The sequence below is a fragment of the Hippocampus bargibanti genome, linkage group LG07 (genome assembly GCF_051943395.1).
Source record: "Hippocampus bargibanti isolate YZ-2025 linkage group LG07, ASM5194339v1, whole genome shotgun sequence".
NCBI classification, from domain to species: Eukaryota; Metazoa; Chordata; class Actinopteri; order Syngnathiformes; family Syngnathidae; genus Hippocampus; species Hippocampus bargibanti.
The window spans coordinates 8,947,596-8,972,289 of record NC_142740.1 but is presented as its reverse complement, the minus strand read 5'-3'; the positions used below and the strand labels follow the sequence as shown (position 1 = coordinate 8,972,289).

General features: G+C 44.8%; 1 protein-coding gene across 14 annotated transcripts in view; it reads right to left on the bottom strand.

Annotated features, from left to right (window-relative positions):
* The window catches only part of LOC148895358 (ankyrin repeat and MYND domain-containing protein 1-like), a 66,640-nt gene that overhangs the window by 5,882 nt on the left and 36,064 nt on the right, over nt 1-24,694 (bottom strand). For all 14 annotated transcript variants that reach the window (XM_089000947.1, XM_089000952.1, XM_089000950.1 and 11 more), the window contains 2 exons: nt 7,090-7,191; nt 6,759-6,924 (listed from right to left, as the gene is read on the bottom strand). In XM_089000947.1, the coding sequence (XP_088857073.1) occupies nt 6,759-6,924; nt 7,090-7,191 (268 nt within the window). The remainder of the gene's footprint in view (nt 1-6,758; nt 6,925-7,089; nt 7,192-24,694) is intronic.

The following is a 24,694-nucleotide window of genomic DNA, read 5'->3' as shown; positions in this document are numbered from 1 at the left end:
CGTGCGCCGGCGGACGAAAGATAAGACCGGAATCTTCCAGGGAGAGATTCTTCACGAGGGGTGAACTCATGGAATCTATTTTTGCGCGAGGACTGGGAAAAAATTGAAAAATATATTAATTTTGACCAAGAGGATTATGTGTTCTTTTTTTTGTTTAAATGCAGCTGCAATTGATCGTGGATTCTCTGTGATATTAATACATTCATTTTGCCTGATTTGTGCTGAGTGGTGAGCTGCGAAAGTTTCTTTGTCTGAGAGAAAGTTCTTGAACAAAGGGGATTGGGTGTGGAGCAATTTGAGCCATTTGTGGGAGTGTGTGCGTGTGAGTGCGTGTGTGTGTATGTGCATTCATTGTGTGTATATGTGAGCGCGTCTCTTGGTTGGAGACGTTGACACAGCGGGAGTCTTCTTTGTGTTTGAGTTAACACAGCGGGTGTGTGCCTTGCTGGGACTTAAGGCAACAGGAGAAATTGTTGGTGAACTGTGGTGAATTGAGACAATGGGTGCAATCTTTTCTCAGAAAGCCCCAATCCACCGGGATATTGGATTCATGGCAAAAAAGTAGCAAAGATGTAGCTTTGAAAATATTTTCAGAAACCACAGCTGTATTCCTGAATCTGCTGATGAGGATTCCGTATATGTTAACCAATTTAAGCAAACTAGGAAAAATGAAAAAGCTATGTCTTCAAAGATGGCCGGTGATAAAGAAACTCCTCCCTTACAAGAACAAAGGAGCACATGGTCTTGAAATCGCCATTACTAGGACAGACATAAAACTAACCACAGCAAGAAGAAGGGCGGGCCGTGGGCTGGGGGGTTTGAGCTTGGGGGTCAGAGGTCAGAGGAGGATCTGTGCGCACGGTCCTCCACTTCCTCCCACGACTACTCTCTCTGCCCCCCGCCCTCCCTTGGCTGCTTGTGGCAGAAGACCAGATGTGCTTCTCCAAAAGGAGCATAGTGTGGCACTCTGCTGGGGGGACTCAGTCATTACCCCAAACATTTTTTTCACAAGAAATGTCTTCATGTATTGCTGACTTTAAACATCCTGTGCTTTCTCAAATTCTTTTGTACATTGACGACGTCTTAATTGTCTCACCGACTGAAGACGAAAACAAGACTGTATCAATCGCTTTGTTCCAAAATCTAGAAAGTACAGGTAACAACGCTTCTTTGGATAAGTTACAGTTTTGCCAAAAAGAAGTTGCTTTTCTAGGACATAAAAAAAAAAAAAAAAGATGACATTTCTACGACCTGATTTGAAAAACACACCTTTACCTGACAGTATCCACCTGTATGTTGACGGCTCTGCATCTAGGTCAGATGCAGGGGGTAACAGGGTGGGTTATGCTGGGTTATGCCGACGTTGAAATTATTGCTGACGGTTCATTACCAAACACGTATTCAGCGCAAGCAGCAGAAATTGTTGCATTGACTGAAGCGTGTAAATGGGCAGAAGGAAAGACGGTGACAATTTTTACAGACAGCCAATTTACGTTTAACACTTCACTGCTTTGCAGCCCAGTGGAACCGCAGGGGAATGACTACATCAACCGGGAAGACGGTTGAACATGCAGATTTATTGAGAGGCTTGTTGAAAGCTATCCTCCTTCCAAAAAGTGTGGCTGTATGCAAATGTGCAGCGCACACAAGGGCTAAAGACAGGATTAGCACGGGTAACGGTAGAGCAGATGCAGCCGCCAAAAAGGCTGCTCTGACTGCTTTCAATCTAGTAAGTCAAGAGACATGTGAATTAGTGCCCACACAAGTTTTGAAGGATATGCAAGCGTTAGCCACAAAATTCGAAAAAGATCTGTGGCTGGCCGATGGTGCTATGCTAGTTGATGGGCTGTATAAAATAGACAATAAATCATGTTTACCGAGAAACATGCTTCTTATGGTGGCTCAGTTGAGCCATGGTAGGTCACATGTATCAACAGAAGGGATGGTATTTATAGCAGGAAAGGTATTCCATTTAAGCAGAGGTTTCAACTCATATGCAAAAAACTTTTGTCTGAGTTGTTTGATATGCTGTAAACACAATCCACAGGGTAATATACGACCAAAAAGAGGAAAATTTCCACAGGGGTCACACCCCTTTGAAGTGGTCCACATGGATTTCATTGAACTAAGCACAAGTGGTTCTTATAAATACCGTTTGGTGCTAATTGATTCCTTCACCAAATGGGTGGAAATTGTGCCTTCAAAGAAATCCGATGCATTATCCGTTGCTAAAGCATTATGCAAACATATTATTCCAGAACATGGCATACCAAGAATAATTTGGAGTGATAATGGGCCACATTTTCTTAATGACGTAATAACCAAAATTTCCGAACATTTAGGTATTGCATTAAAGAACCATTGCACATACCGTCCACAGAGTGCAGGATTAGTTGAAAGAACGAATGGTACGATTAAAAATCGACTCAGGAAAACCATGGAGACAACAGGCAAACCTTTGCCTGAATATCTGTATTTGGTTAAATTATATATGAAAATAACACCCACTAATAACGGCTTAACGCCTTTTGAGATATTGCATTGCAGACCTTTCATCCTCCCATAATGGGAAGGTGTGCCCTGGCAAGTGAATGAATCAGATCCAGGTGCTTTGTTGGCAAAATGGTTGTGTGAAATGTTTACAACAAAAGAGGTCCAATCAGCATGTGTACTGCCGCAGTCCTCTTTGTTCCCTCCACAGGAACCGAGGCTGCGCGCCAGAGACGAGGTGCTGATCAAGGCAATCAAGAAGATGACCTGGTCTGCACCAAAGTGGGAGGGGCCATTCACCGTGCTGATCACAACGCCAACTGCCATCAAGATCGCCGAAAGAGCCACCTGGGTGCATCAAAGCCATTGCAGCATCGTTCACCAACCGGATACTGAGCAGGTGGAAGACGGACGGACGGAGCCAAACTTCGACTAGCCATGGGTTTGGTCCACATCATCTTGCTGTACGGACTCGTGGGGGCAATCCAGATGACACACGTGGAGCCCCCCACTCCATAAGCCTGCGAAGTTCCACTATTATATCAAACGACGTCAGATAAGTCCCCCAAACATGGCACATCCTGTAGCCTGCTTTCCACTACAGGCTGCAGGAATAGTCTCATTTCCCCTTAGCATTCACGTGAACAAAGCACGACAAGATGAAAGTGATTATCCTCAAGATTCTTGGTACGCTCATGTCAAGTTGGGGAAGGCTTGGACCACTGGTTGGGATTCTGTTATGGTCCATTCCAAGCCCAAGACAAAATGGGTTCGACATAGCTGTGCCCAAGAAGCAAAACGAACTGTCGTCAAGACAGCTCGGGGGAACTGGTTGTGAACTGGAACTGGCACGATGACAGATATCCAACTTGCTACCGTAACCCACAATGTTGCAGGATGCATGGACTTGAGAATCTGTCCTGAATTTCGTGAAAATCACATTGGTCTTCCCATAACTATATGCATGATGTCATCTGTGGCATCACCAGTTGTGAAATCGCCTTTCCACCATAAACCACACAGACTGTCAGCCTGGGTGGAAGCACCTGACAAAACGGCCCAAAGTCCAGGTGTCAAGGACGCATTATATCAACCGTTTACAGGAGAAAAACATGACTGGAATCCGTTGTTGTCAAACACGTGGTATTGTTATGCTACACTAATTGCTAAGCAAAATAGGAAAAGTAATTGTTTTGTATGCTCTTATATGCCTCATTCTGTGTCACAATAACGCGTGCATTCGAAGGTATTCGGAGAGAGAATGGCTATAGCTGCATATATGTTAATATCATTGCATAGACCTGATCAACATTTTCCGGTTCTTCGTAATGCTTCGAGAGGAGAGATTGTTCCAGGTTTAGATACCATTTTGGAACCTGAAAACCAGATTATGACCGAGAGCGGGTTGCGATTACCAGTATACGTTACAATGTACAGTACGGGTCAAAATTTTGGTTTTATAGACGAGGATAGATGTTTACATGTGCTACTGCTAAACATTAATATCACTGTTTTGCCTGTATCTTCACATCTTTCGTGGTTATGCGGTTGGAAAGTATATTCCTTTATTCCTCCGCGAGCCTACGGTTTGTGTGTATCTGTTACTGTAACTGACAATACTTTCATCGTTACCAGTCATCCAGTGCACCATCATGTGAAAGGAAGAGTATCGTTCAAGCCCCATGATTCGATCTGGGGAACTGATGTTCCAGAACAATTCAAACACCATAGCACGGGTAGTAAGGTAATGTTAGCTCTTTTTCCACAAATTGGAGTGGCAAAAAACATGCTAAGAATTGAAACAATTGATTACAGATTTCAATTGTTTGTAAATGCCAGCTTGAAAGTGGATGAAATGCAGAACACCGAAATTGCAGCAATTAGACAAATGGTGCTGCAAAGGAGAATGGTTTTGGACCTTTTGAGAGCCCCACAAGGGGGCGTCTATGCTATGGTGGGTGACACTTGTACGTACATACCCGAAGAAGCGAATTCCATAAACATGACTAATGCTTTGTCTGTTATCAGGGATCTCAGAGATGGTATGGCCAAAGATCGACAGCCTGTTCACCCGTGGAGCTTTGCCATGCTTTTCGGGGGCCCTTGGTATACGACTTTGCTTAGACTGTTTGTGCCTGTCGCGATCGTGATTGTACTTATTTTCTTAGTCATTGGTTGTATCATTTTCAACAGATCCTTGGAGCAGTGTGAAGTCCCATCCTGCTTCAAACAGTCTACTATCGTCCCAGTTCCAAAGAAACCAGCACCCTCGGGATTGAACGACTATAGACCTGCTGCTCTGACATCTGTGGTCATGAAGTCCTTTGTACGCCTCGTGCTGAACCACCTAAAGAACATCACCGGACCTCTGCTAGATCCTCTTCAGTTTGCCTACCGGGCAAACAGGTCTGTGGAGGATGCAGTCAACATCGGACTGCACCACATCCTTGACCACCTTGACAACACAGGAACCTACGCAAGGATCCTGCTTGTGGACTACAGCTCTGCGTTCAATACCATCATCCCAGAACTCCTCATCCCCAAACTTCTCCAGCTTGGTGTGTCCCCCACGATCTGCCAGTGGACCCTCAGCTTCCTGACAGGATGGACACAACAGGTCAGACTGGGAAATATATCATCCACAACACGAACCATGAGCACTGGAGCCCCGCAGGGATGCGTCCTCTCTCCATTGCTCCATTGCCAACGACTGCACCTTAACGCACCCAGCTGTCAAATTCATATCATTCATTCATTCGCAGACAACACCACGGTCATCGGTCTCATCAAAGATGGTGACAAGTCTGCGTACCGACAACAAGTGGAGCAGCTGGAGCTCTGGTGCAGCCGTCACAACCTAGAGCTGAACACGCGCAAGACGGTAGAGATGATCGTGTACTTCAGGAAAAATCCATCACCACAGCTGCCCCACACACTATCCAACTGCCTTGTGTCAACCGTTGAGACCTTCAAGTTCCTGTGAATCAGTCTCTAGGTACATGAAGTGGGTGGTCAACACCAACTCCATCCTGAGAAAGGCCCAACAGAGGATGGACTTCCTGAAGCTGCTAAAGATGCATGGCCTGCCACAGGAGGTGATACATTTCTACATGGCTGTCATCGGATCCATCCTGTGTTCTTCCATCACCGTTTGGATCGGGGTCGCCACAAAAATGGACAAAATCCGACTTCAACGGACAGTTAGGAAGGCGGAAAAAAATCATTGGCACCACCCTACCCACTCTCGAGGACTTGCACACTGCAAGAATCCAAACAAGGGCGTGGAAAATCCTACAGGGCCCTGCGCACCCTGCCCACCACCTTTTCCAGCTACTCCCCTCAGACAGGCGCTACCGATCCATGCGCACCAAATCCAGCAAACATTTAAACAGCTTCTTCCCCCAAGCCATTAACTTTTTAAACAGGAACCCAAAATAGCAATTGCAATTTGCAATTTTTTTTGATGATGATACTAGTGGCGCATGTTCTACTGGAAACAAATTACTTGTGTTCTACATACTTGGCAATAAAGATGATTCTGATTCTGATCTGAAAAAGTGTGAGCACTCCTGACTTACAGTATGGGCTACAGAGGACACAGCAGCTTTCGTGCCTCGATCAGGTTGTGCTCTCCTTAAATTTAATTTACTTAAGAGTGTTGCTGTGGCTGCTTTCGCGACTGGGTGCTTTGCATTGTTGTGGTACGAAATTTGAGCTGCTTCGGTGGTAAGCAAACTCCTTACAAATTAGCACAACACTCTACATTTGTCAATAGTGTTGTCAGGGCATTTATTGAAAGTACGTTTTCCATTCATTGGCTTGATAACTTTCACATGCTCCTCCATTCTCACTTCTCCTCACCTCACCGCTGCTTATTTAGTCCTCCCAATTCCAGTGGGAGCCAATCAGTTTATACTAAACAAGCCCAGACATAATGACAGCCAATCAACACCCGCTTCAGGCTATGACTGACAGTTGTTTCCCCACCATCAACACTCGAATGCAGGAAGCCAACACATAAAAAGGATATTAGAAAAAGGCAACTCACCTACAGAATTAAAAAAGTAGTGATTAAAATATAGATTAACACAATTTTAAAAAAAGAGTTAAGCATGACGGTAATTAGTTTCATTGAATGCACTCATTTTACAACTCTTTCTGAAACGTGCAGAATAACCAGTATAAACGGATGACTGGGTGGAGTGAGTCCTGCATTTCAAAAACTCAATTAAAAATGTATCAGTAATTTTGTTCACTGGTGTACTTACCACTCTGTACAAGTTGCTCGTCTCTCCCAAGATGCTCCCTTTCTCTCTGGACAACACTCTTCTTCAGCATACTTCCCATCATGCTGAGCAGCTGTCGCTGTATTTTGAATGTCTCTCTTCCCTCCATGCTGAGAGCATGGTAGGGAGTATGGGCTATACCAGAGTCCTAAAGAGGAGCATTGACATATGTTGTTGTTGTTAAATATCAAATATGTGTACGTTAATGTATATAGCTGTGGTTGAAAATTGCAGACAGAACTGTAAACTGTAAGTCCTTCACAGTGTATTTCTACGTTCCCAGTTAATATTATTGCTTTGTAAATTTTGTTACCTGGTTGAAAGAGATGTGAGCATAATCCACTGCCGTTCCAATAGTATCACCAACATGAACTGGCATCAATATGTCCGCGCCAACCTTTTCCAGCATGTCTAGCTAGGAGAAGATTCAGATTCACTGTTGTATTCATTTTTTTTTGTTGTTTTTCAATTCATCCACCCATTAATTATCTACCGCAGCAGCACGCCATCTCCACTGTAGTGGACAGTGGTAATGGTCTCCCTTCTAACACACCGAATGGATGAAAATTACTTCTAAGGCGTCTGTGCGTATTTTCCCCTGGCTTTGACAAACTATTCCAATACCCCAGTTTTTGTTTTGGCAACAGACAAAGCTGCATATTGGCCAGACGGTACTTGTAAGGAACCTCTCGAGACTCAGCTTGATAGCATCCCATAGCATCAGTGTCCACCAATGGAGTCAGTGGTTTTCACCAGAGCAGGCACTGAACACCTGTCAGAAATATGATAACTTCTTATTCTCTAATCTCTATCAACACCGTACAGCCACAGGTCTCAACGTCAACCTCAGAAATGGAAATGTGGAACTTACACTCAATGTCCCTCACCTTGAGGGAAATGGGATAAGCATGCATGAGGTAGGAGTTGAAAGTCTTCCAGACAGATGATTTCAGCAGAGCCACACACAATGTTTGGGTTATCATGTCAGACCAGTATATTCATCCACCTTCAGGTAGCCTTCAGTTGACAGGGCCAACCCTCTTTTCACTCGACTTTTAAAAACTTGCAGCTTGAGATCTGATGACTTGATCACTAAATTGATCATCGAATTGGAGCTTAGGGTGTTCCGCTGCCAAGTGCACATATGGATACCTTTATATTTGAACACAGTGTTTGTTATGCATAATTTGTGATGAGCACCAGTCCAGTAACACAACACCACTCGGGTTCCGATAAAGAGCCTCCCTGTTCCTCCACATCATTTACTTACAGTTCTGTTTGTCATTGCCCACACGAGTGGTGAAGTCACCGAGCAGAATGGTGGAGTCCGGAGGGGGAGCATTCTCCAGCAACCCCTCCAAGGACTCCAAATAGGGTGGACACTCTTTGTGGTGCATGGGTACATACAACAGTCAGGATGCATTACACCACCTAAGACCAAGGGCAGAAGTAGGCTTGCTGTCATTCAAAAGTTGGAACTTCACAACAGTTCTGGCTTGTTTTCTGCCAAGAGCTGTGACATTCCATGACCGTTGAGCATTATAGCCAAACCTGCCAAGCTAAACACCCTTTTGCTGCCGTCCAGCTCACAAGACACTGAAACTGTAATGCCTCCTCCAGCAAGTAGTGAGTCCATGAGAGGGGTACCAATGAGTTGTCCCTCTGATGTACAGTAATCCTCCGTTTAACAGGGTTAATGGGGACCACAACCCACCGCAATCGGTGCAGATCCGCCAAGTGGGGACTGTCTCTTTTTCTCTTTCTCTCTCCTCTCTTTGTCTCTCTCTCTCTCTCTCTCTCCTCTATCTAACCCTCCCTCTCCCTATCTCTGTCTTGCACGAACGCACACTTCCCCCAGCCACACACACACACACACACACACACACACACACACACACACACACACACACACACACACACACACACACACACACACACACACACACACTAAATGTCAAGCAGTGATGAAGGCAATCATTTGATTCGACTGATGATTAGAGTGATCAAACAGTATCCCATTTGATTAGACAAAAGGGGGTGCCGAGCAGTGCTGAGAAGATGCACACCCAAACCACATTGCTGTAAATTGTGGGATATCATGCTGTCATTGGTCAACGTCAGCCCAATCAAGCTGCAGCCATTACAAATGCACTTTTTTTTTACGGGAAAAAATTACATCCGCGATCACTGCAGCAATTGAAAGTGGGTGGGGTGGGGTGGGGGGGGGGGGTGAAATGAAAAAACAACAACACAAACTGTACATAGTGCGAATATAAGAAAAGCATAATGATATATGTAACTGTATTGCATCATCATCATAAGGTGGCTGTGCTATGTACAGTACAAGAGTCCAGTTTTTTTTTCATTCACGTTTTTTCCTTTTTTTTCACATTCAGTTTTTTCAATCACGTGTTTATTAAGAAGCCTGACAGCAGTCGGTAGAAACGAGCGGCGGTACCTCTCCTTGCAGCGTGTGTGCAACAGTCTGGCTGAGGAGCTACCTAGTGCTGTCAGGATGGACTGGAGGAGGCTGTCCACCGTAGCTTTTAGTTTAGCAAGCGTCCGTCTGTTGTCCGCCTCCTCTAGAGAGTCGAGCGGGATCCACCGCAAATTAGCGAGGGATCTCTGTACTCATTCCTGATCCAACCTGGTCACTTCCAAAGAAAACCTCAACATCTTCATCTCCGCTACATCTAGCTCTGCTTTCTGTCTTTTCTTCAGTGGCAATGACCCAGTCTAAACATCATGGCAGGTCTCACCACAGTTTTATTTACCTTTCTTTTCAGCTTTGCTGACAAACTTCAATCACACATCACACCTGACATTTTTCTCAGCCGTTCCAGCCTGCCTGTACACATTTCTTCACCTATTTTCTTCACCTTCCATCGCTCTGGACAGTTGACCCAAAGTACTTAAAATCCTCCACCTTCATTATCTCTTCTCCCTGTGGCCCACTCTTGTACTTGGTTCCCTCTCAGTAAAGCACATGTATTCCGCCTTGCTACGACTGAGCTTCATTCCTCTCCTTTTCAGGGCAAACCTCCACCTCTGTAGTTTCTCCCCCACCTGTGTCCTGCTCTCGCTAGAGATCACAGTCTTATTGTAGCAGACAATAACAACCCTCATCCTCCTCGACCTGACCTCAGCTTTTTTCTCACCCCATCCAGCTCAACACATTCCACGATTGGCATCACTCACACCCCCCTATGCTGGTTTCACTCCTATCTACCTGCCCGCTCTTCATCCTAATCAACTCCTTCACTTCTCAATCATAGGCTGGCATGCCCCAAGGGGCTGTTCTGGGACCCCTTCTCTATTATCTACCTTCTTGCCCTTGGCAAAATTTTCAGTAAATTTGGCATACACTTTCACTGCTTCGCGGATGACACCAAAGTCTACCTCTCCAGCAAACCTGACGCTTCTCTTCCACCTTCATCCCTTTCACACTGTTTCTCAGAAATTAAATCCTGGTTTTCCCATAATTTCCTCAAATTTAACAGCGAAAAAACTGAACTTCTCCTTCGGGAAAACATCCATTCTACACAAAGCCAACAGTTTTTCTCTCACTATTGACAGTTTCACTGTGTCCCCTTCAGCTCAAGAGCCTGTGTGTCATCCTCAATCACTTTCCACTCCGATATAAATAACATATTTCCCCTCATGTAATATAAATTGTCTCCATCCGTCTCTCACCCCTCACACCACTGCTATCCTTGTCCAGTCTCGTCGCCTCTCGTATCGATTATTGCAATCCACTCTTTTAGGTATCCATCAAAAATTTGTCCATAAACTCCAACTCGTCCCGAATTCCTTAGCCTGGGTCATCACAAAAACCCCGTTCTTTCACCACACTACACTTGTCCTCCAGCAGCTCCCTAATACTAAACATTTAAAGCCATCTATAACTGTCACGGTATGCAAGGTGGTGAATGTTGTGGATCCCAAATAAGCAGGCAGGTATTTGTATTTGACAAATTGCATTAAAATAAAGTCAGTAGGAACAAAATGTAAAACATCAAAGTCATCCAAACAGAAAACTACATAGCATCAAAGAAAACCATGAGTAAAAATTTGCCAAGATGAAACAAACCTGACAGGGTGAAGCAAACACATACAATGACCCGACACAGAATGGTCGTGCCGGGAGTCCTTTTAACTGCCACTGATTGGAACGACTAACACCTGTGCAGCTGCAGGCGGGGCCGACAGCGCTATCCGTTGGTCACCAACCAGAACGTGACAGTCTGGCACTGATCGGAACCACCAACACCTGTGCAGGTGAAGGCAGGGCCGACAGCGCCACCCGTTGGTCGCCAACCAGATCCTGACAGTACCAACTCCTCAAGGGACTGCTTCAAGAAGTCCCAACAGACTCCCTAAAGGCTCAACTCACCAGGGAACAAGGTGGAAACGGCAACCATTGCCTCTCCAGCAAATAAAAGGTGGCGGGCTGATGGGAACAGGACTGCAACAGTCTGGCTGAGGAGCTACCTAGTGCTGTCAGGATGGACTGGAGGAGGCTGTCCACCGTAGCTTTTAGTTTAGCAAGCGTCCGTCTGTTGTCCGCCTCCTCTAGAGAGTCGAGCGGGATCCACCGCAAATTAGCGAGGGATCTCTGTACTCATTCCTGATCCAACCTGGTCACTTCCAAAGAAAACCTCAACATCTTCATCTCCGCTACATCTAGCTCTGCTTTCTGTCTTTTCTTCAGTGGCAATGACCCAGTCTAAACATCATGGCAGGTCTCACCACAGTTTTATTTACCTTTCTTTTCAGCTTTGCTGACAAACTTCAATCACACATCACACCTGACATTTTTCTCAGCCGTTCCAGCCTGCCTGTACACATTTCTTCACCTATTTTCTTCACCTTCCATCGCTCTGGACAGTTGACCCAAAGTACTTAAAATCCTCCACCTTCATTATCTCTTCTCCCTGTGGCCCACTCTTGTACTTGGTTCCCTCTCAGTAAAGCACATGTATTCCGCCTTGCTACGACTGAGCTTCATTCCTCTCCTTTTCAGGGCAAACCTCCACCTCTGTAGTTTCTCCCCCACCTGTGTCCTGCTCTCGCTAGAGATCACAGTCTTATTGTAGCAGACAATAACAACCCTCATCCTCCTCGACCTGACCTCAGCTTTTTTCTCACCCCATCCAGCTCAACACATTCCACGATTGGCATCACTCACACCCCCCTATGCTGGTTTCACTCCTATCTACCTGCCCGCTCTTCATCCTAATCAACTCCTTCACTTCTCAATCATAGGCTGGCATGCCCCAAGGGGCTGTTCTGGGACCCCTTCTCTATTATCTACCTTCTTGCCCTTGGCAAAATTTTCAGTAAATTTGGCATACACTTTCACTGCTTCGCGGATGACACCAAAGTCTACCTCTCCAGCAAACCTGACGCTTCTCTTCCACCTTCATCCCTTTCACACTGTTTCTCAGAAATTAAATCCTGGTTTTCCCATAATTTCCTCAAATTTAACAGCGAAAAAACTGAACTTCTCCTTCGGGAAAACATCCATTCTACACAAAGCCAACAGTTTTTCTCTCACTATTGACAGTTTCACTGTGTCCCCTTCAGCTCAAGAGCCTGTGTGTCATCGTCAATCACTTTCCACTCCGATATAAATAACATATTTCCCCTCATGTAATATAAATTGTCTCCATCCGTCTCTCACCCCTCACACCACTGCTATCCTTGTCCAGTCTCGTCGCCTCTCGTATCGATTATTGCAATCCACTCTTTTAGGTATCCATCAAAAATTTGTCCATAAACTCCAACTCGTCCCGAATTCCTTAGCCTGGGTCATCACAAAAACCCCATTCTTTCACCACACTACACTTGTCCTCCAGCAGCTCCCTAATACTAAACATTTAAAGCCATCTATAACTGTCACGGTATGCAAGGTGGTGAATGTTGTGGATCCCAAATAAGCAGGCAGGTATTTGTATTTGACAAATTGCATTAAAATAAAGTCAGTAGGAACAAAATGTAAAACATCAAAGTCATCCAAACAGAAAACTACATAGCATCAAAGAAAACCATGAGTAAAAATTTGCCAAGATGAAACAAACCTGACAGGGTGAAGCAAACACATACAATGACCCGACACAGAATGGTCGTGCCGGGAGTCCTTTTAACTGCCACTGATTGGAACGACTAACACCTGTGCAGCTGCAGGCGGGGCCGACAGCGCTATCCGTTGGTCACCAACCAGAACGTGACAGTCTGGCACTGATCGGAACCACCAACACCTGTGCAGGTGAAGGCAGGGCCGACAGCGCCACCCGTTGGTCGCCAACCAGATCCTGACAGTACCAACTCCTCAAGGGACTGCTTCAAGAAGTCCCAACAGACTCCCTAAAGGCTCAACTCACCAGGGAACAAGGTGGAAACGGCAACCATTGCCTCTCCAGCAAATAAAAGGTGGCGGGCTGATGGGAACAGGACTCAGCCTGACGTGGACGTAGTACGTATCGTCGTGTCACGCAATTCAAACTCGACGAAGCATGGCACAATGTGGACGTGCTCTGCCAGGCGCAGAGTGGCACCTCGGGCGGTCGTCTGGGAACAGGTCTCGGCCGGACGTTGACATGGCACGGCTCGTCATGTGATGCAATTCAAACTCAACGAAGCATGGCCTAACGTGGACGTGCACTTCCCGGCACAGGGGAAACGAGACCAGTCCTTAGCACCTGCTGGATCCAGCGGTGAGTGGGGTCTCGGCCTGAAGTGGACGCGGATGTGGCACGGCTCGTCGTGGATGTGACTCAATTCAAACATACACAACGACGCATGGCTGGACGTGGGCGTGCACTGCCAGACACCGAGTGTCACCCTGGACGGCCACCTGGAAAGAGGTCTCGGCCTGACGTGGACGTGGATGCGGCACAGCTTGTCATGGACGGGAGTGTGACCCTTTTCACACAATCACGCAACGAAGCATGGCTCGACATGGACGTTGCACTGCCAGGCACAGGGTGGAAATGAGACTGGTCCATTGTAACTGCGGGATCCGATGGTTGGTCGGGTCATTCTGTCACGGTATGCGAGGTGGTGAAGGTTGTGGATCCCAAATAAGCAGGCAAGAGGGAGCAGCAGGTTGTGTTTGAAAAATTGTCCTTAAATAAAGTCAGCAGGAACAAAATCTAAAACATCATAGTCATCCGAACAGAAAAGTACAAAGTATCAAAGAAAACCATGAGTAAAAATCTGACAAGATGAAACAAACCTGACAAGGTGAAGCAAACATACAATGACCCGACACGGAATGGTCCTGCCGGGAGTCCTTTTAACTGCCACTGATTGGACGATCAACACCTGTGCAGCTGCAGGTGGGGCCGCCAGCGCTATCCGTTGGTCGCCAATCAGAATGTGACAGTCTGCCACTGATCCGAACGACCAACCCCTGTGCAGGTGCAGGCGGGGCCGACAGTGCCACGAGTTGGTCGCCAACCAGATCGTGACAATAACATTGCCCCAACTTTCTGTCTGAACTACAAATTTCCGTTTCCTCTCGGTCCCTCGGATTCTCATCCTCCCTCCACCTCTGTGTGTCCTCTGCCCGTCTCAACAGGATGGGGTGCAGAGCTTACAGCCACTCTGCTAAACTTGGGTGCTTCAAAAGGTGCTTGTTAAAGAAATGTTTGATTATCCATCCATCCATTTTCCGGACCGCTTATTCCTAATGAGGGTCGCGGGGGGTGCTGGAGCCTATCTTAGTTGTCTTCGGGCACGAGGCGGGGGACACCCTGAATTGGTTGCCAGCCAATCGCAGGGCACACAAAGACATACAACAGTCACTCTCATACTCACACCTAGGGACAATTTGGAGTAGTCAGTCTGCCTGCCATGCATGTTTTTGGAATGTGGGAGGAAACCGGAGGACCCGAAGAAGATCCACCTGGGCCCGGGGAGAACCTGCAAACTTCACACAGGGAGACCGGACTGGGACGCGAACCAGCGACCTCTGCACTGTGAAGCCGGTGTGCTAACCACTCTACCAGGCCCTGTTTGATTATTATTGATATTATTATTATTATTATTATTATTATTTAATATTATTATTATTATTATTATTATTAGTAGTAGTAGTAGTAGTAGTAGTAGTAGTCATAGTAGTAGTATTTTTTTTTTTTACTTAAAAAATATATTATCTATCAGGGCGGCCCGGTAGTTGAGTGGTTAGCACGCCGTGCACAGGTCGTAAGTTCAAGATCTCCCTGTGTGGAGTTTACATGTTCTACCCGGGCCCACGTGGGTTTTCTCCGGGTCCTCGGGTTTCCTCCCACATTCCAAAAACATGCACGGCAGGCTGATTGAACACTCCAAATTGTCCATAGGTGTGAGTGTGAGTGCGGATGGTTGTTTGTCTCTGTGTGCCCTGCGATTGGCTGGACACCAATTCAGGGTGTCCCCCGCCTGGTGCCTGAAGATGGCTGGGATAGGCTTCAGCACCCCCTGCGGCCCTAATGAGGAATAAGCACTACAGAAAATGCATGGATTGATTTTCTATCAGCATCCTTCAAGCAAACACTGCATCTGTCAGTATTCGGCATGAAATCATACTGTTGCTCACAAATTCTTACTTCTGCTCTTAGTCTAGCTTCACCTACTCTTTCACATAGTTTCATTGTATGGCTCATCAACTTTATTCCTCTGTGGTTACTAAAACTCAGCACATCTTCCTTGTTCTTAAAAATGGGCACCAGTACACTTTTCCTCCATTCCTTAGGCATCTTCTCATCATTTAAGTTGTAACCAGCCCAGTCAGAAACATCACCACGACCTCTCCTAGACACTTCTATACCTCTGTTACAGCATGGCAAATCCAATAATATAAAAGGGAGACCAGACACTGGTTGCTTCTAATAAAATAGTGGATTTATCGAAGTTAGTCAATGCAAAGAACCACACGGCCAAAGGTCTGGTCTTAGCAGTCAGATGAGAGAGAATAAGTGAGCCTGGAGCAGCCACTTATGTAGGCTGCGCAGGACCCATGTGTCTCTCAGCTGCAATTAAGAGGATCCACATGGCCTCCAGAAGGGGGCGGGGGTCACGGGGGAAGAACAGGAATTACTTAATAAACATGACCCCACATCAATGTCGAGGAGAGAGGAGAGTGTTTGTGATTGTCCTGGGACAAACAACACATAGGTGCAAGCAGGACCTAACAAATGTGACAGTGCGTCCACCAGGACATTATCCCTGCCATGGATATGCCTGATGTTCAGATCAAAGGCCTGCACAAATAAGCACTAGACACTGGTTTGAGTTGTGCATCTGATTAACAAACACCAGAGGGTTGTGGTCTGTGTATGTGATAATGGGATCACTTGAGAAACCAACAGAAACCTCAAAGTGACGCAAGGCTAGGACTAAGGCAAGGGCCTCCTTCTCCACTGTAGAGTAAGCACGCTGGTGATGGTTAAACCTCTTGGAGAAATAAGACACTGGGTGATCAACAGCATCAAGACCCTCCTGAAAAAGCATCGCCCATCCCAGTGTCACTGGAATCCATAGCCAATAGGAACGGCTTATCAAAGCTTGGTGCAACGAACACAGGGCCATGGATCAGCAAGACTTTAAACTGTTCAAACACATGCTGACAACTGTGTCCATAGAAATTATGTTAAGGGACTAAGCAAAACTTGTTACCAGCTTTGGTACGTAGTCATGGGCCCACACAATTCACAATGACCCGCTCAAAATGGTCACCCACTACTGGAATAGGTTACAAGGGAGCTGGAGAAACAGTTTGATGGGCTTCCTAGTTAGCTGACAAATGTGGCAAGACCTACAGTAGTTTACCATGTCTTTCCTCAACCCTGGCCAAAAGAAGTTATGCAGAATACAGTCATAGGTTTTATTCACACCCAAGTAAGCGGGCAGCTAGTTGTCATGGGCTAAACTCAAAGTATCACCTCAGTAACGAGATGGAACCACCACTTAAGTCACTACTCTCCAATCATCCTGCACAGACGCAGAAGTCGGACACCACTTGCGCATGTGTCATGATGCCAAAAGAAATGTGGAAAAACTTTGTTTTTTGTTTACAACAGTAGTGTCGGACGGCCACTAACTGTTTCCGAAAATGTAATTGCAACCACCTGGGAATGGCCAATTGCCACTTGGACAGAGCGAATGCCCACTTTGATGGGACCTGTCACCAGGCCAGACTCACGCATGATGGTCTGCAAAGGAACTCCTATATAACCCATGCCCAAGCAGTGCACCAACAAACTGGACTCTGCAGTTGAGTCAGGAAATATCAACACATCCTTCAAAATGAACGACTGAAAAGCTGCTCTGTCTCGATGGACAGGCACCTTACTCCTAGGACTAAGAAACACAAAGCCCTCCATCATAAACAAGCCTCACGTCGGAGCAATAAACCTCACATTCAGACTTCCTTTTTATCTGAGCAGAACCATCCAATACTAGAATAGGTGTCCTTACCAGATTAGCTGTCTTTACACTCTCTTTCTTCTGCAAAGCAAAGCAGTTTGCAATCACATGCCGACGTTTCTTACAGTAGAAACATGATAGGCTCTCTTTGGCACCAACTAGCTTACTTGGGTGGCTATCAGTCGTATGCTTGCTATTAGTGGCATGGTAAGCACTGCTAGATCCCTGCATTATGGCAGCACGAGAGGTCTCTTTAATCGTTCCACTGACACTGATGGCTTCTCACCAGCATGATGAGTGAGGACAAAAGCATCAGCAAGGCGAGCAGCCATACAGAATGTAGTCATCTCCTTCTCATTGAGACAATAAGTGACCCTCTCTGTGATGAAGTCCTTAAAGGCCTCAAGTATCATTAACTCTCTAAAGCCAGCCAAGGTTGGCACCCTCTCTGCAGCACACCACCGGTAAAACAGCATCTCCTTATCACAGGCAAATGCAGCGAACATCTGTTTCTCCTATTGCTTACAACGTCTAAACTTGTGCCGATAAGCCTCTAGGCAGAGCTCATCCTCAACACAGCAACCTATAGCTGATCATAATCGAGGCTATCTGCATTTGCCAGGGATGCATATGCCACTTGGGATTTACCAGTGACAATGAAGACACACTACAATAGCAATGTCCACACCTATCTTGCTGCTGCATCGCTCAAATACAGCAAAGTGTGTATCAACATCATCCTCACAAAAAGGAGGAACAAAACAAATGTGCTTATTAGCATCAACAGGAGCAGAAGCTGACGCACCGTGGTATTCTCTACTATTTGCCTCATGAACGTTTTCTAGCTCAAGATGCCTAATTCAAGCTTGAGTTGTTTTAGCCGCAGACTCTCGTCAACTAAGGTATCACGCTAAACTCAGCCATTTTGGAAATGTTCAACCAAAAAACCCTGTCTTGCCAGAAAGCAAAAAAGACAGCAAAATGCTCTATACTTCCTGCCTACCCACTACTAAAGCCAGTACCTGTTACCACATGCTACCAAAAAAACAACAACTTTGTCTAACCTAAAACGAGTGAGCCTGGTCCTGAATATCTATCATAGCAAAAAAAAAAAAAAAAAGCCTGAATAAACCTCTCTAGTCTTCATCAGCTTTCACGGGTACGCGTGAGCCCTCCCAGGGTGACTGACAAAAATAATAAACGCAAAACAATAAAGTGGGAGTGTTCTCTCTCCACACAAAAAAAAAACAGAAAAAGTGATCAAATCTGCTGGGTCGAAAATATATATATACAGCAACACGAATTAGCAATTTTGGTGACTTAAAAAGTTGTGTTGGCGAAATGAGCTTCATAGCATGGCTTCTTCATTTCTTGTGAGTGATTACAGCTGGTGAATTTTCTGAGGCTATTTAAATAGGGCCCATTGGACGCAAACACCCACAAATGCGACAATGGGAAAGTCAAAAGAGCTCAGCATGGGTGTGAAAAAGCAAATCATCGACTTGAACAAGTTAGGAAAGTCACTTGGAGTCACTCCAAAGCAGCTGCAGGTCCTAAGAGCAACAGTGCAAACAATTGTTTGTAAGTATAAAGTGCATGGCACTGTTTTGTCACTGCCACGTTCAGGAAGAAAATGAGAGCTATCACCTGCTGCTAGGCAGAAAATTGACGAGAGATCTGACGAGAATTAGAAGCTACTGGAACACAGGTATCAGTGTACACAGTCAAGCGTGTTTTGCCGCTCCATGGAGTGAGAGGCTGCCGTACAAGAAGGAAGCCCGTGCTCCAAAAGCAGCACCCTAAAGGACAACCGAGACGTCCGGACAAATTGTGTCCATAATTTGTAAAATCATTTCAAATGACTTCTACTGAGCGCATTTTACAAAGATTCCACCGCATACAGCTATTTTAAGACTCACGCTGAACATTCAGGAAGTCTTGTTTTCGAGTTGATGAGGATCCCCTATGTGACGTCACGGAGGGAACGCCCGTGACTGAGAAAGCGACACACAATGCATTTTTGGTACTTTGTTTGGTCTGAAAACGTTGTGTTGATTCATGTTGATGGCAAAATTAGAAGGAAAACTACATAAATAACGTGATGGTGAATCGTTGTGTGTCGCAGCCAATTGCGTTGACACGCATAAAGAATGAGTAAGTTTACACACATTCCCAGCGGACAAATCAACCATTTCCAACAGAGCTTGTTCGCATTTTCTGGGCGCTACATTGGAGTCCAGACGGCTCGAATTGATAAGGAAGGACTTATTCAATCGATTGCAAACATTTATGATTTCTTCTTCAGAACTATTTGAATCATATTCATAACTGGATTAGTAACAAGAAAGCATCTTCACTGAATGTCAACTCTCTGAAGCCATTGTTTTGATTCTGGAACAAGGCAGTGTGCGACCAATCGTGACGTCACGAACAAGGGGGTGGGACTTTCTGAATCGGCCCAGTTATAAGCTAATTTTGTGGTAATTTTGGGACACATTAAGTCATTTTTATTGGTGTTTTGCATTTGACTAAAAATATCAGCCTGCATGTTTTGGGAATTTTAGATGCTATAAAACGTTTTTCTGATGTCAGTTAGGTCTGTGTAAGCTCTCAGTCGTACAGGAGTGGTCCATCGATGAGAAGGTTTCTTCAGCCGTCATCTGTACAAAAGTGAAGGTTTCGGACGTTTCGCCTCCTATCCAAGAGGCTTCGTCAGCGAACTAAAGTCTGACTGGTCGTATCGGACCCATTTATATATCCCTAATGTCCAGACATGGTGGCGCCGGACACAGCTATGATAGGTCCCTACTCTCAGGTTGGGAGGGGCGGGGGACCCCTCCCTGTGGCCCCACTGATTGTTCCTACATTCCTGACTAACGATTGGCCTATTACCCCCACTGCCCCCGGTATCACCTCATCAGCATAACGACCCTCATCAGCATTGCGAAAGTTGCCTAACCTGTTTTGCCTAAGCAGGCTATTGTATGAACGATCCAAATTGAACCTCACCCCACCAGACCGATTTAATGAAGGATTTTGTTGTTTTATAAGAATCGCTTCTTTTACGCCCCTTTCAAACCATCTATGTTCTTTCGCTAAGATTTTAACCTCATTGTCGTCAAATGAGTGGTTGCTAGCTTTTAGGTGCAAATGTACTGCCGATTGAGGCCCACGAGTATTATCCCTGCGATGTTGATAAAGTCTTTTTTTGAGAATTTGTTGAGTCTCCCCAATGTACTGCTCTTTACAATTTTCATTCTTACAATGTATGGAATAAACTACATTACTTTGTTTTTCATTTGGTAGTCTATCTTTTGGATGCACTAATTTTTGCCTTAACGTGTTTATCGGTTTGAAATAAGTAGGAATTTTATGTTGCCAAAGGACTCTTTGTAATTTTTCAGAAACTCCTGCAATGTACGGTACTGCTACTCCTCTCCTTTTTGAATCTTGAGAATTATTGGTTTCGTTCGCTATTCTTTCTTTCTGACATTTGTTGAATGACCACTGAGGGTACCCACAGTTAGTGAGTGCTCTCCTGATATGTTTTGACTCCTTTTCTCTACCTTCAGTGCTAGTTGGTATTAGTTTAGCCCTATGCTGGAGGGTTCTGATAACTCCTAGTTTATGTTGTAAAGGGTGGTTAGAGTCAAAAAGTAAGTATTGGTCAGTGTGCGTAGCCTTCCTGAAGACTTCTGTTTTTAGCGCTCTGTCCTCTTTTATAATTACTTTACAATCCAAGAAGGCTAGTTGGTTCTCTTGAATGTCCTCACGAGTAAATTTAATGTTGAAGTCTACAGAGTTGAGGTGATCTGTGAAGGATTGAATTTCTTGTTTCTTAATTATGACAAAAGTATCGTCCACATATCTAAACCAGTGTCTAGGTTTTGTCCCTGGGAAGGATGTGAGGGCCTGTTTCTCCATCTCTTCCATGTAAAGATTAGCCACTATGGGTGAAACTGGTGAGCCCATAGCACAACCATGAATTTGTTTATAAAATTTTTCCTGAAATTGAAAATACGTAGTATTAAGGCAGATTTCTAATAATTGGCAGATGTGATCCGGTTTAAGTTTGGTTCTTTCATGCAGAGAAACATCCGCCAGCAGCCTCGTCCTCACCACTGAACATAGATGGTTTGAAAGGGGCGTAAAAGAAGCGATTCTTATAAAACAACAAAATCCTTCATTAAATCGGTCTGGTGGTGTGAGGTTCAATTTGGATCGTTCATACAATAGCCTGCTCAGGCAAAACAGGTTAGTCAACTTTCGCAATGCTGATGAGGGTCGTTATGCTGATGAGGTGATACCGGGGGGAGTGGGTGTAATACGCCAATCGTTAGTCAGGAATGTAGGAACAATCAGTAGGGCCACAGGGGGGGTCCCGCGCCCCCCCCCCCCAACCTGAGAGTAGGGACCTATCATAGCTGTGTCCGGCGCCACCAGGTCTGGACATTAGGGATATATAAATGGGGCCGATACGACCAGTCAGACTTTAGTTCGCTGACGAAGCCTCTTGGATAGGAGGCGAAACGTCCGAAACCTTCACTTTTGTACAGATGACGGCTGAAGAAACCTTCTCACTGATGTCAGTTACAAAAAAATGTTGTCGGTTGTCCTTTAAGGCTCGACTGAAGTTTGTTGCTGAATACATGGACAAAGACCTTCTTCTCATCGATTGTCAGAAGCTTGTGGATGCCTACCAAAAGCGCGTAATTGAAGTGAAAATGGCCAAGAGACATGTTACCAAATATTAGCGCTGCTGTATGTATATTTTTGACCCAGATTTGAACCCTTTTTTTCTGTTCACCCATAGTGAAGTCATAAAAGAACCAAACTTCATGAATGTTTTTTTGTGACAAATAAGTATCTGTTCCAATCACTCTAAATATCTGAGCTGTAGAAATAACTGGAAACACAAAACTTCTTCACAAGTGAATGCAAACTTTTGACCACAACTGTCGCTCACGCACACACTTGGAAATAGTTCAAACCATCAACGACCATCACAAATGTAAATAAAGTGACTTTATTATACAGTGCAGTGTATTTCTTTTATTACAATACAATATCACAGTTATTATACATAGAATAAGGTATGTTGTGTGTTGTTTTAAGGCTTATTTACTTGAGAATTATATTTCATGGAGACCTGAGAACAGATTATTCTCATTTTAATGGTTTCCTATGGGAAATATTTTTTTGGGATACACACTTTTCACCTTACACACTTTGTCTGGGAACCAATTAAGTTTGTAATAATATTTCAGAATCAGAATCAGAATCATCTTTATTGCCAAGTATGTAGAACACACATCGATATCGTTTATATTGATAATACTGCTTTTTACGACACTATTTTCATTTCCTGTGAACGTTTCTAGTCTTTTTATGTATAATTAGTTCCGTTTAGTACGATTCGTGGTTTTTACGATAATCCGGTAACTACGGTGCTCTTTTTCATCTCCCGCCGGCCATTTTGCTATGTTTATATCGATACAAAAGATATTTAAGATGAATCGATATTTGCTTAGGGGTTTCTATACAGTACCACCATTATCGAAATCTGTATCGGTCGCTGTATCGGTCGCACCATTGGTCGACTTTAGTTTGTTACGTGACCAGCTCCCATGTAGCAGAGCCATTTTTATTTTCAGACGCCAGCTCGCGTGTAGCAGACGAGATTGAAGTGTTTGTGTTAAAAGGTAAAAATGGGAAGCAGAAGAAGATTGATGACTTTTAAATTGCATACATAATACAGTAAGATGCAAGCGTTGCAGTTTCCCTGTTGTGTTATGTACAAGCCCACTGTACTGTATATGAATGCAATCGTTTTTTGCAACAATGTTTCTTGTTTTGTCTGCTGAAGCGTGATAATTTTGAAAATTACTGTTACAATCAATACTGTGTATTAAAGGACAACTGATGTCACTTTTTATTCAAATGCAAAACACCAATAAAAATGACTTCACGCTAAGACGTCCTGCATTGCTTGTGAATCCAACAATGGCTTCCGATTCGGATAATATGCTTTCTTGTTACACATCCAGTTATGAATATGATTCAAATACACTGTAGTTCTGAAGAGGAAAGCATACATGTTTGCAATCGATTAAAGAATTATATGTGCCATTTTGAGGCAACATTGGGGGAATATCACAGCCTGGTAAATCTCACCAAAAAAAAAAAAAAAAAAAGAGGCACAAAATGGCGAGCTCATGGCCAGCTCCGTTTCTTATATGGCGCTTGGATGCCCTCTTTTGGCGGCTTTTGTTAATGCAGTTCGGCGCAGGACGGATATATCGACAGTACGGTTATATCGACATGTTTTCTAACTCCTGAAAATATCGATATAATGAGACTTTACTGTATAATGGGTAGATCAAATTGACTTTGTCATTTCAAAAATAGGTCCCATGCTGAAAAAGTGTGAGCACCCCTGGTCTGGTGTTCATCGTCTTTGGAAAGAGATGATCATCTTCACTGGAGTGGGGAGTGGTGAAGATGACATGCGCGTGAGTTTGATTACAGTGAAGGAGAGTTGTGCAATGTCGTCTGCCTCACTCTCTCGTCCCAGCCCATCAGAATTCAGTGGCAAAACAGAGTCAAGACGACTGGGTATGGGTCGGGATGCAGTGGATGACCACAGTGTTGTACGTATCTCACTGTGCCCTACTTGCGCTCCACAACGCTTTGCTGGGCCCACCTTCATGCCTGTTGAACCAGTCTAGTGGTTTCCTCCATGCAATCTGCTGGGTCCAGGCTTTACATGCGTAGGTAGACAAGCCCTACAATAACCTACTGTCTATGTGGCATGCTGCCTTAGACAGGGAGACTCGTGGTGGCTGGGACGCCTAACCCCATCACAGATCAAACAGACATGCCCACTGCCTGCCCCTGGTCTACACCATGATAGAACAACTTGAGCCCTGACTCTAAGCGCCTAGCCTTCCTCCCTTTCTACCTGGTTTCCTGGACACACATTATGTTTACCTTCCTCCTCTGCATCATGTCAACACACTCTCTAGATTTTCCTAGTATTGTTCCTACATTCAAAGTCCTTACTCGTGAGTCCTATACTCTTGGCATTCCATTTTTCTGTTTTTCTCCGGGCATACAATCTCCTTCTTCGCCTGTCGTTGGGCTGTCGTTATTAACCCGGGCCTTGACCGATCTGGCATGAGATTCAAAGGTTTGATTTGCATGTTTGTTTTTGAAAAAAAATCAGTTGGATGCCCTTCCTGACACAACCCTCTGTAATTATCTAGGCTTGGGACCGGCACAAAAAGACACTAGTTTGTGTCCCCTGTGGCTACATTTATCCATTCAATATGCACAAATCAAATTCCAACAAAGTTAGGATCTTGTGCTAAACATAAATAAGAACAGGATGCAATGATTTGCAATTGACGTTGAACCTATATTTAATTGAATGCCATACAACAGGGGTGTCCAAAGTTAGTCCTCAAGTGCCGCTGTCCTGCATGTTTTCCAACTCTCTCAGGAGC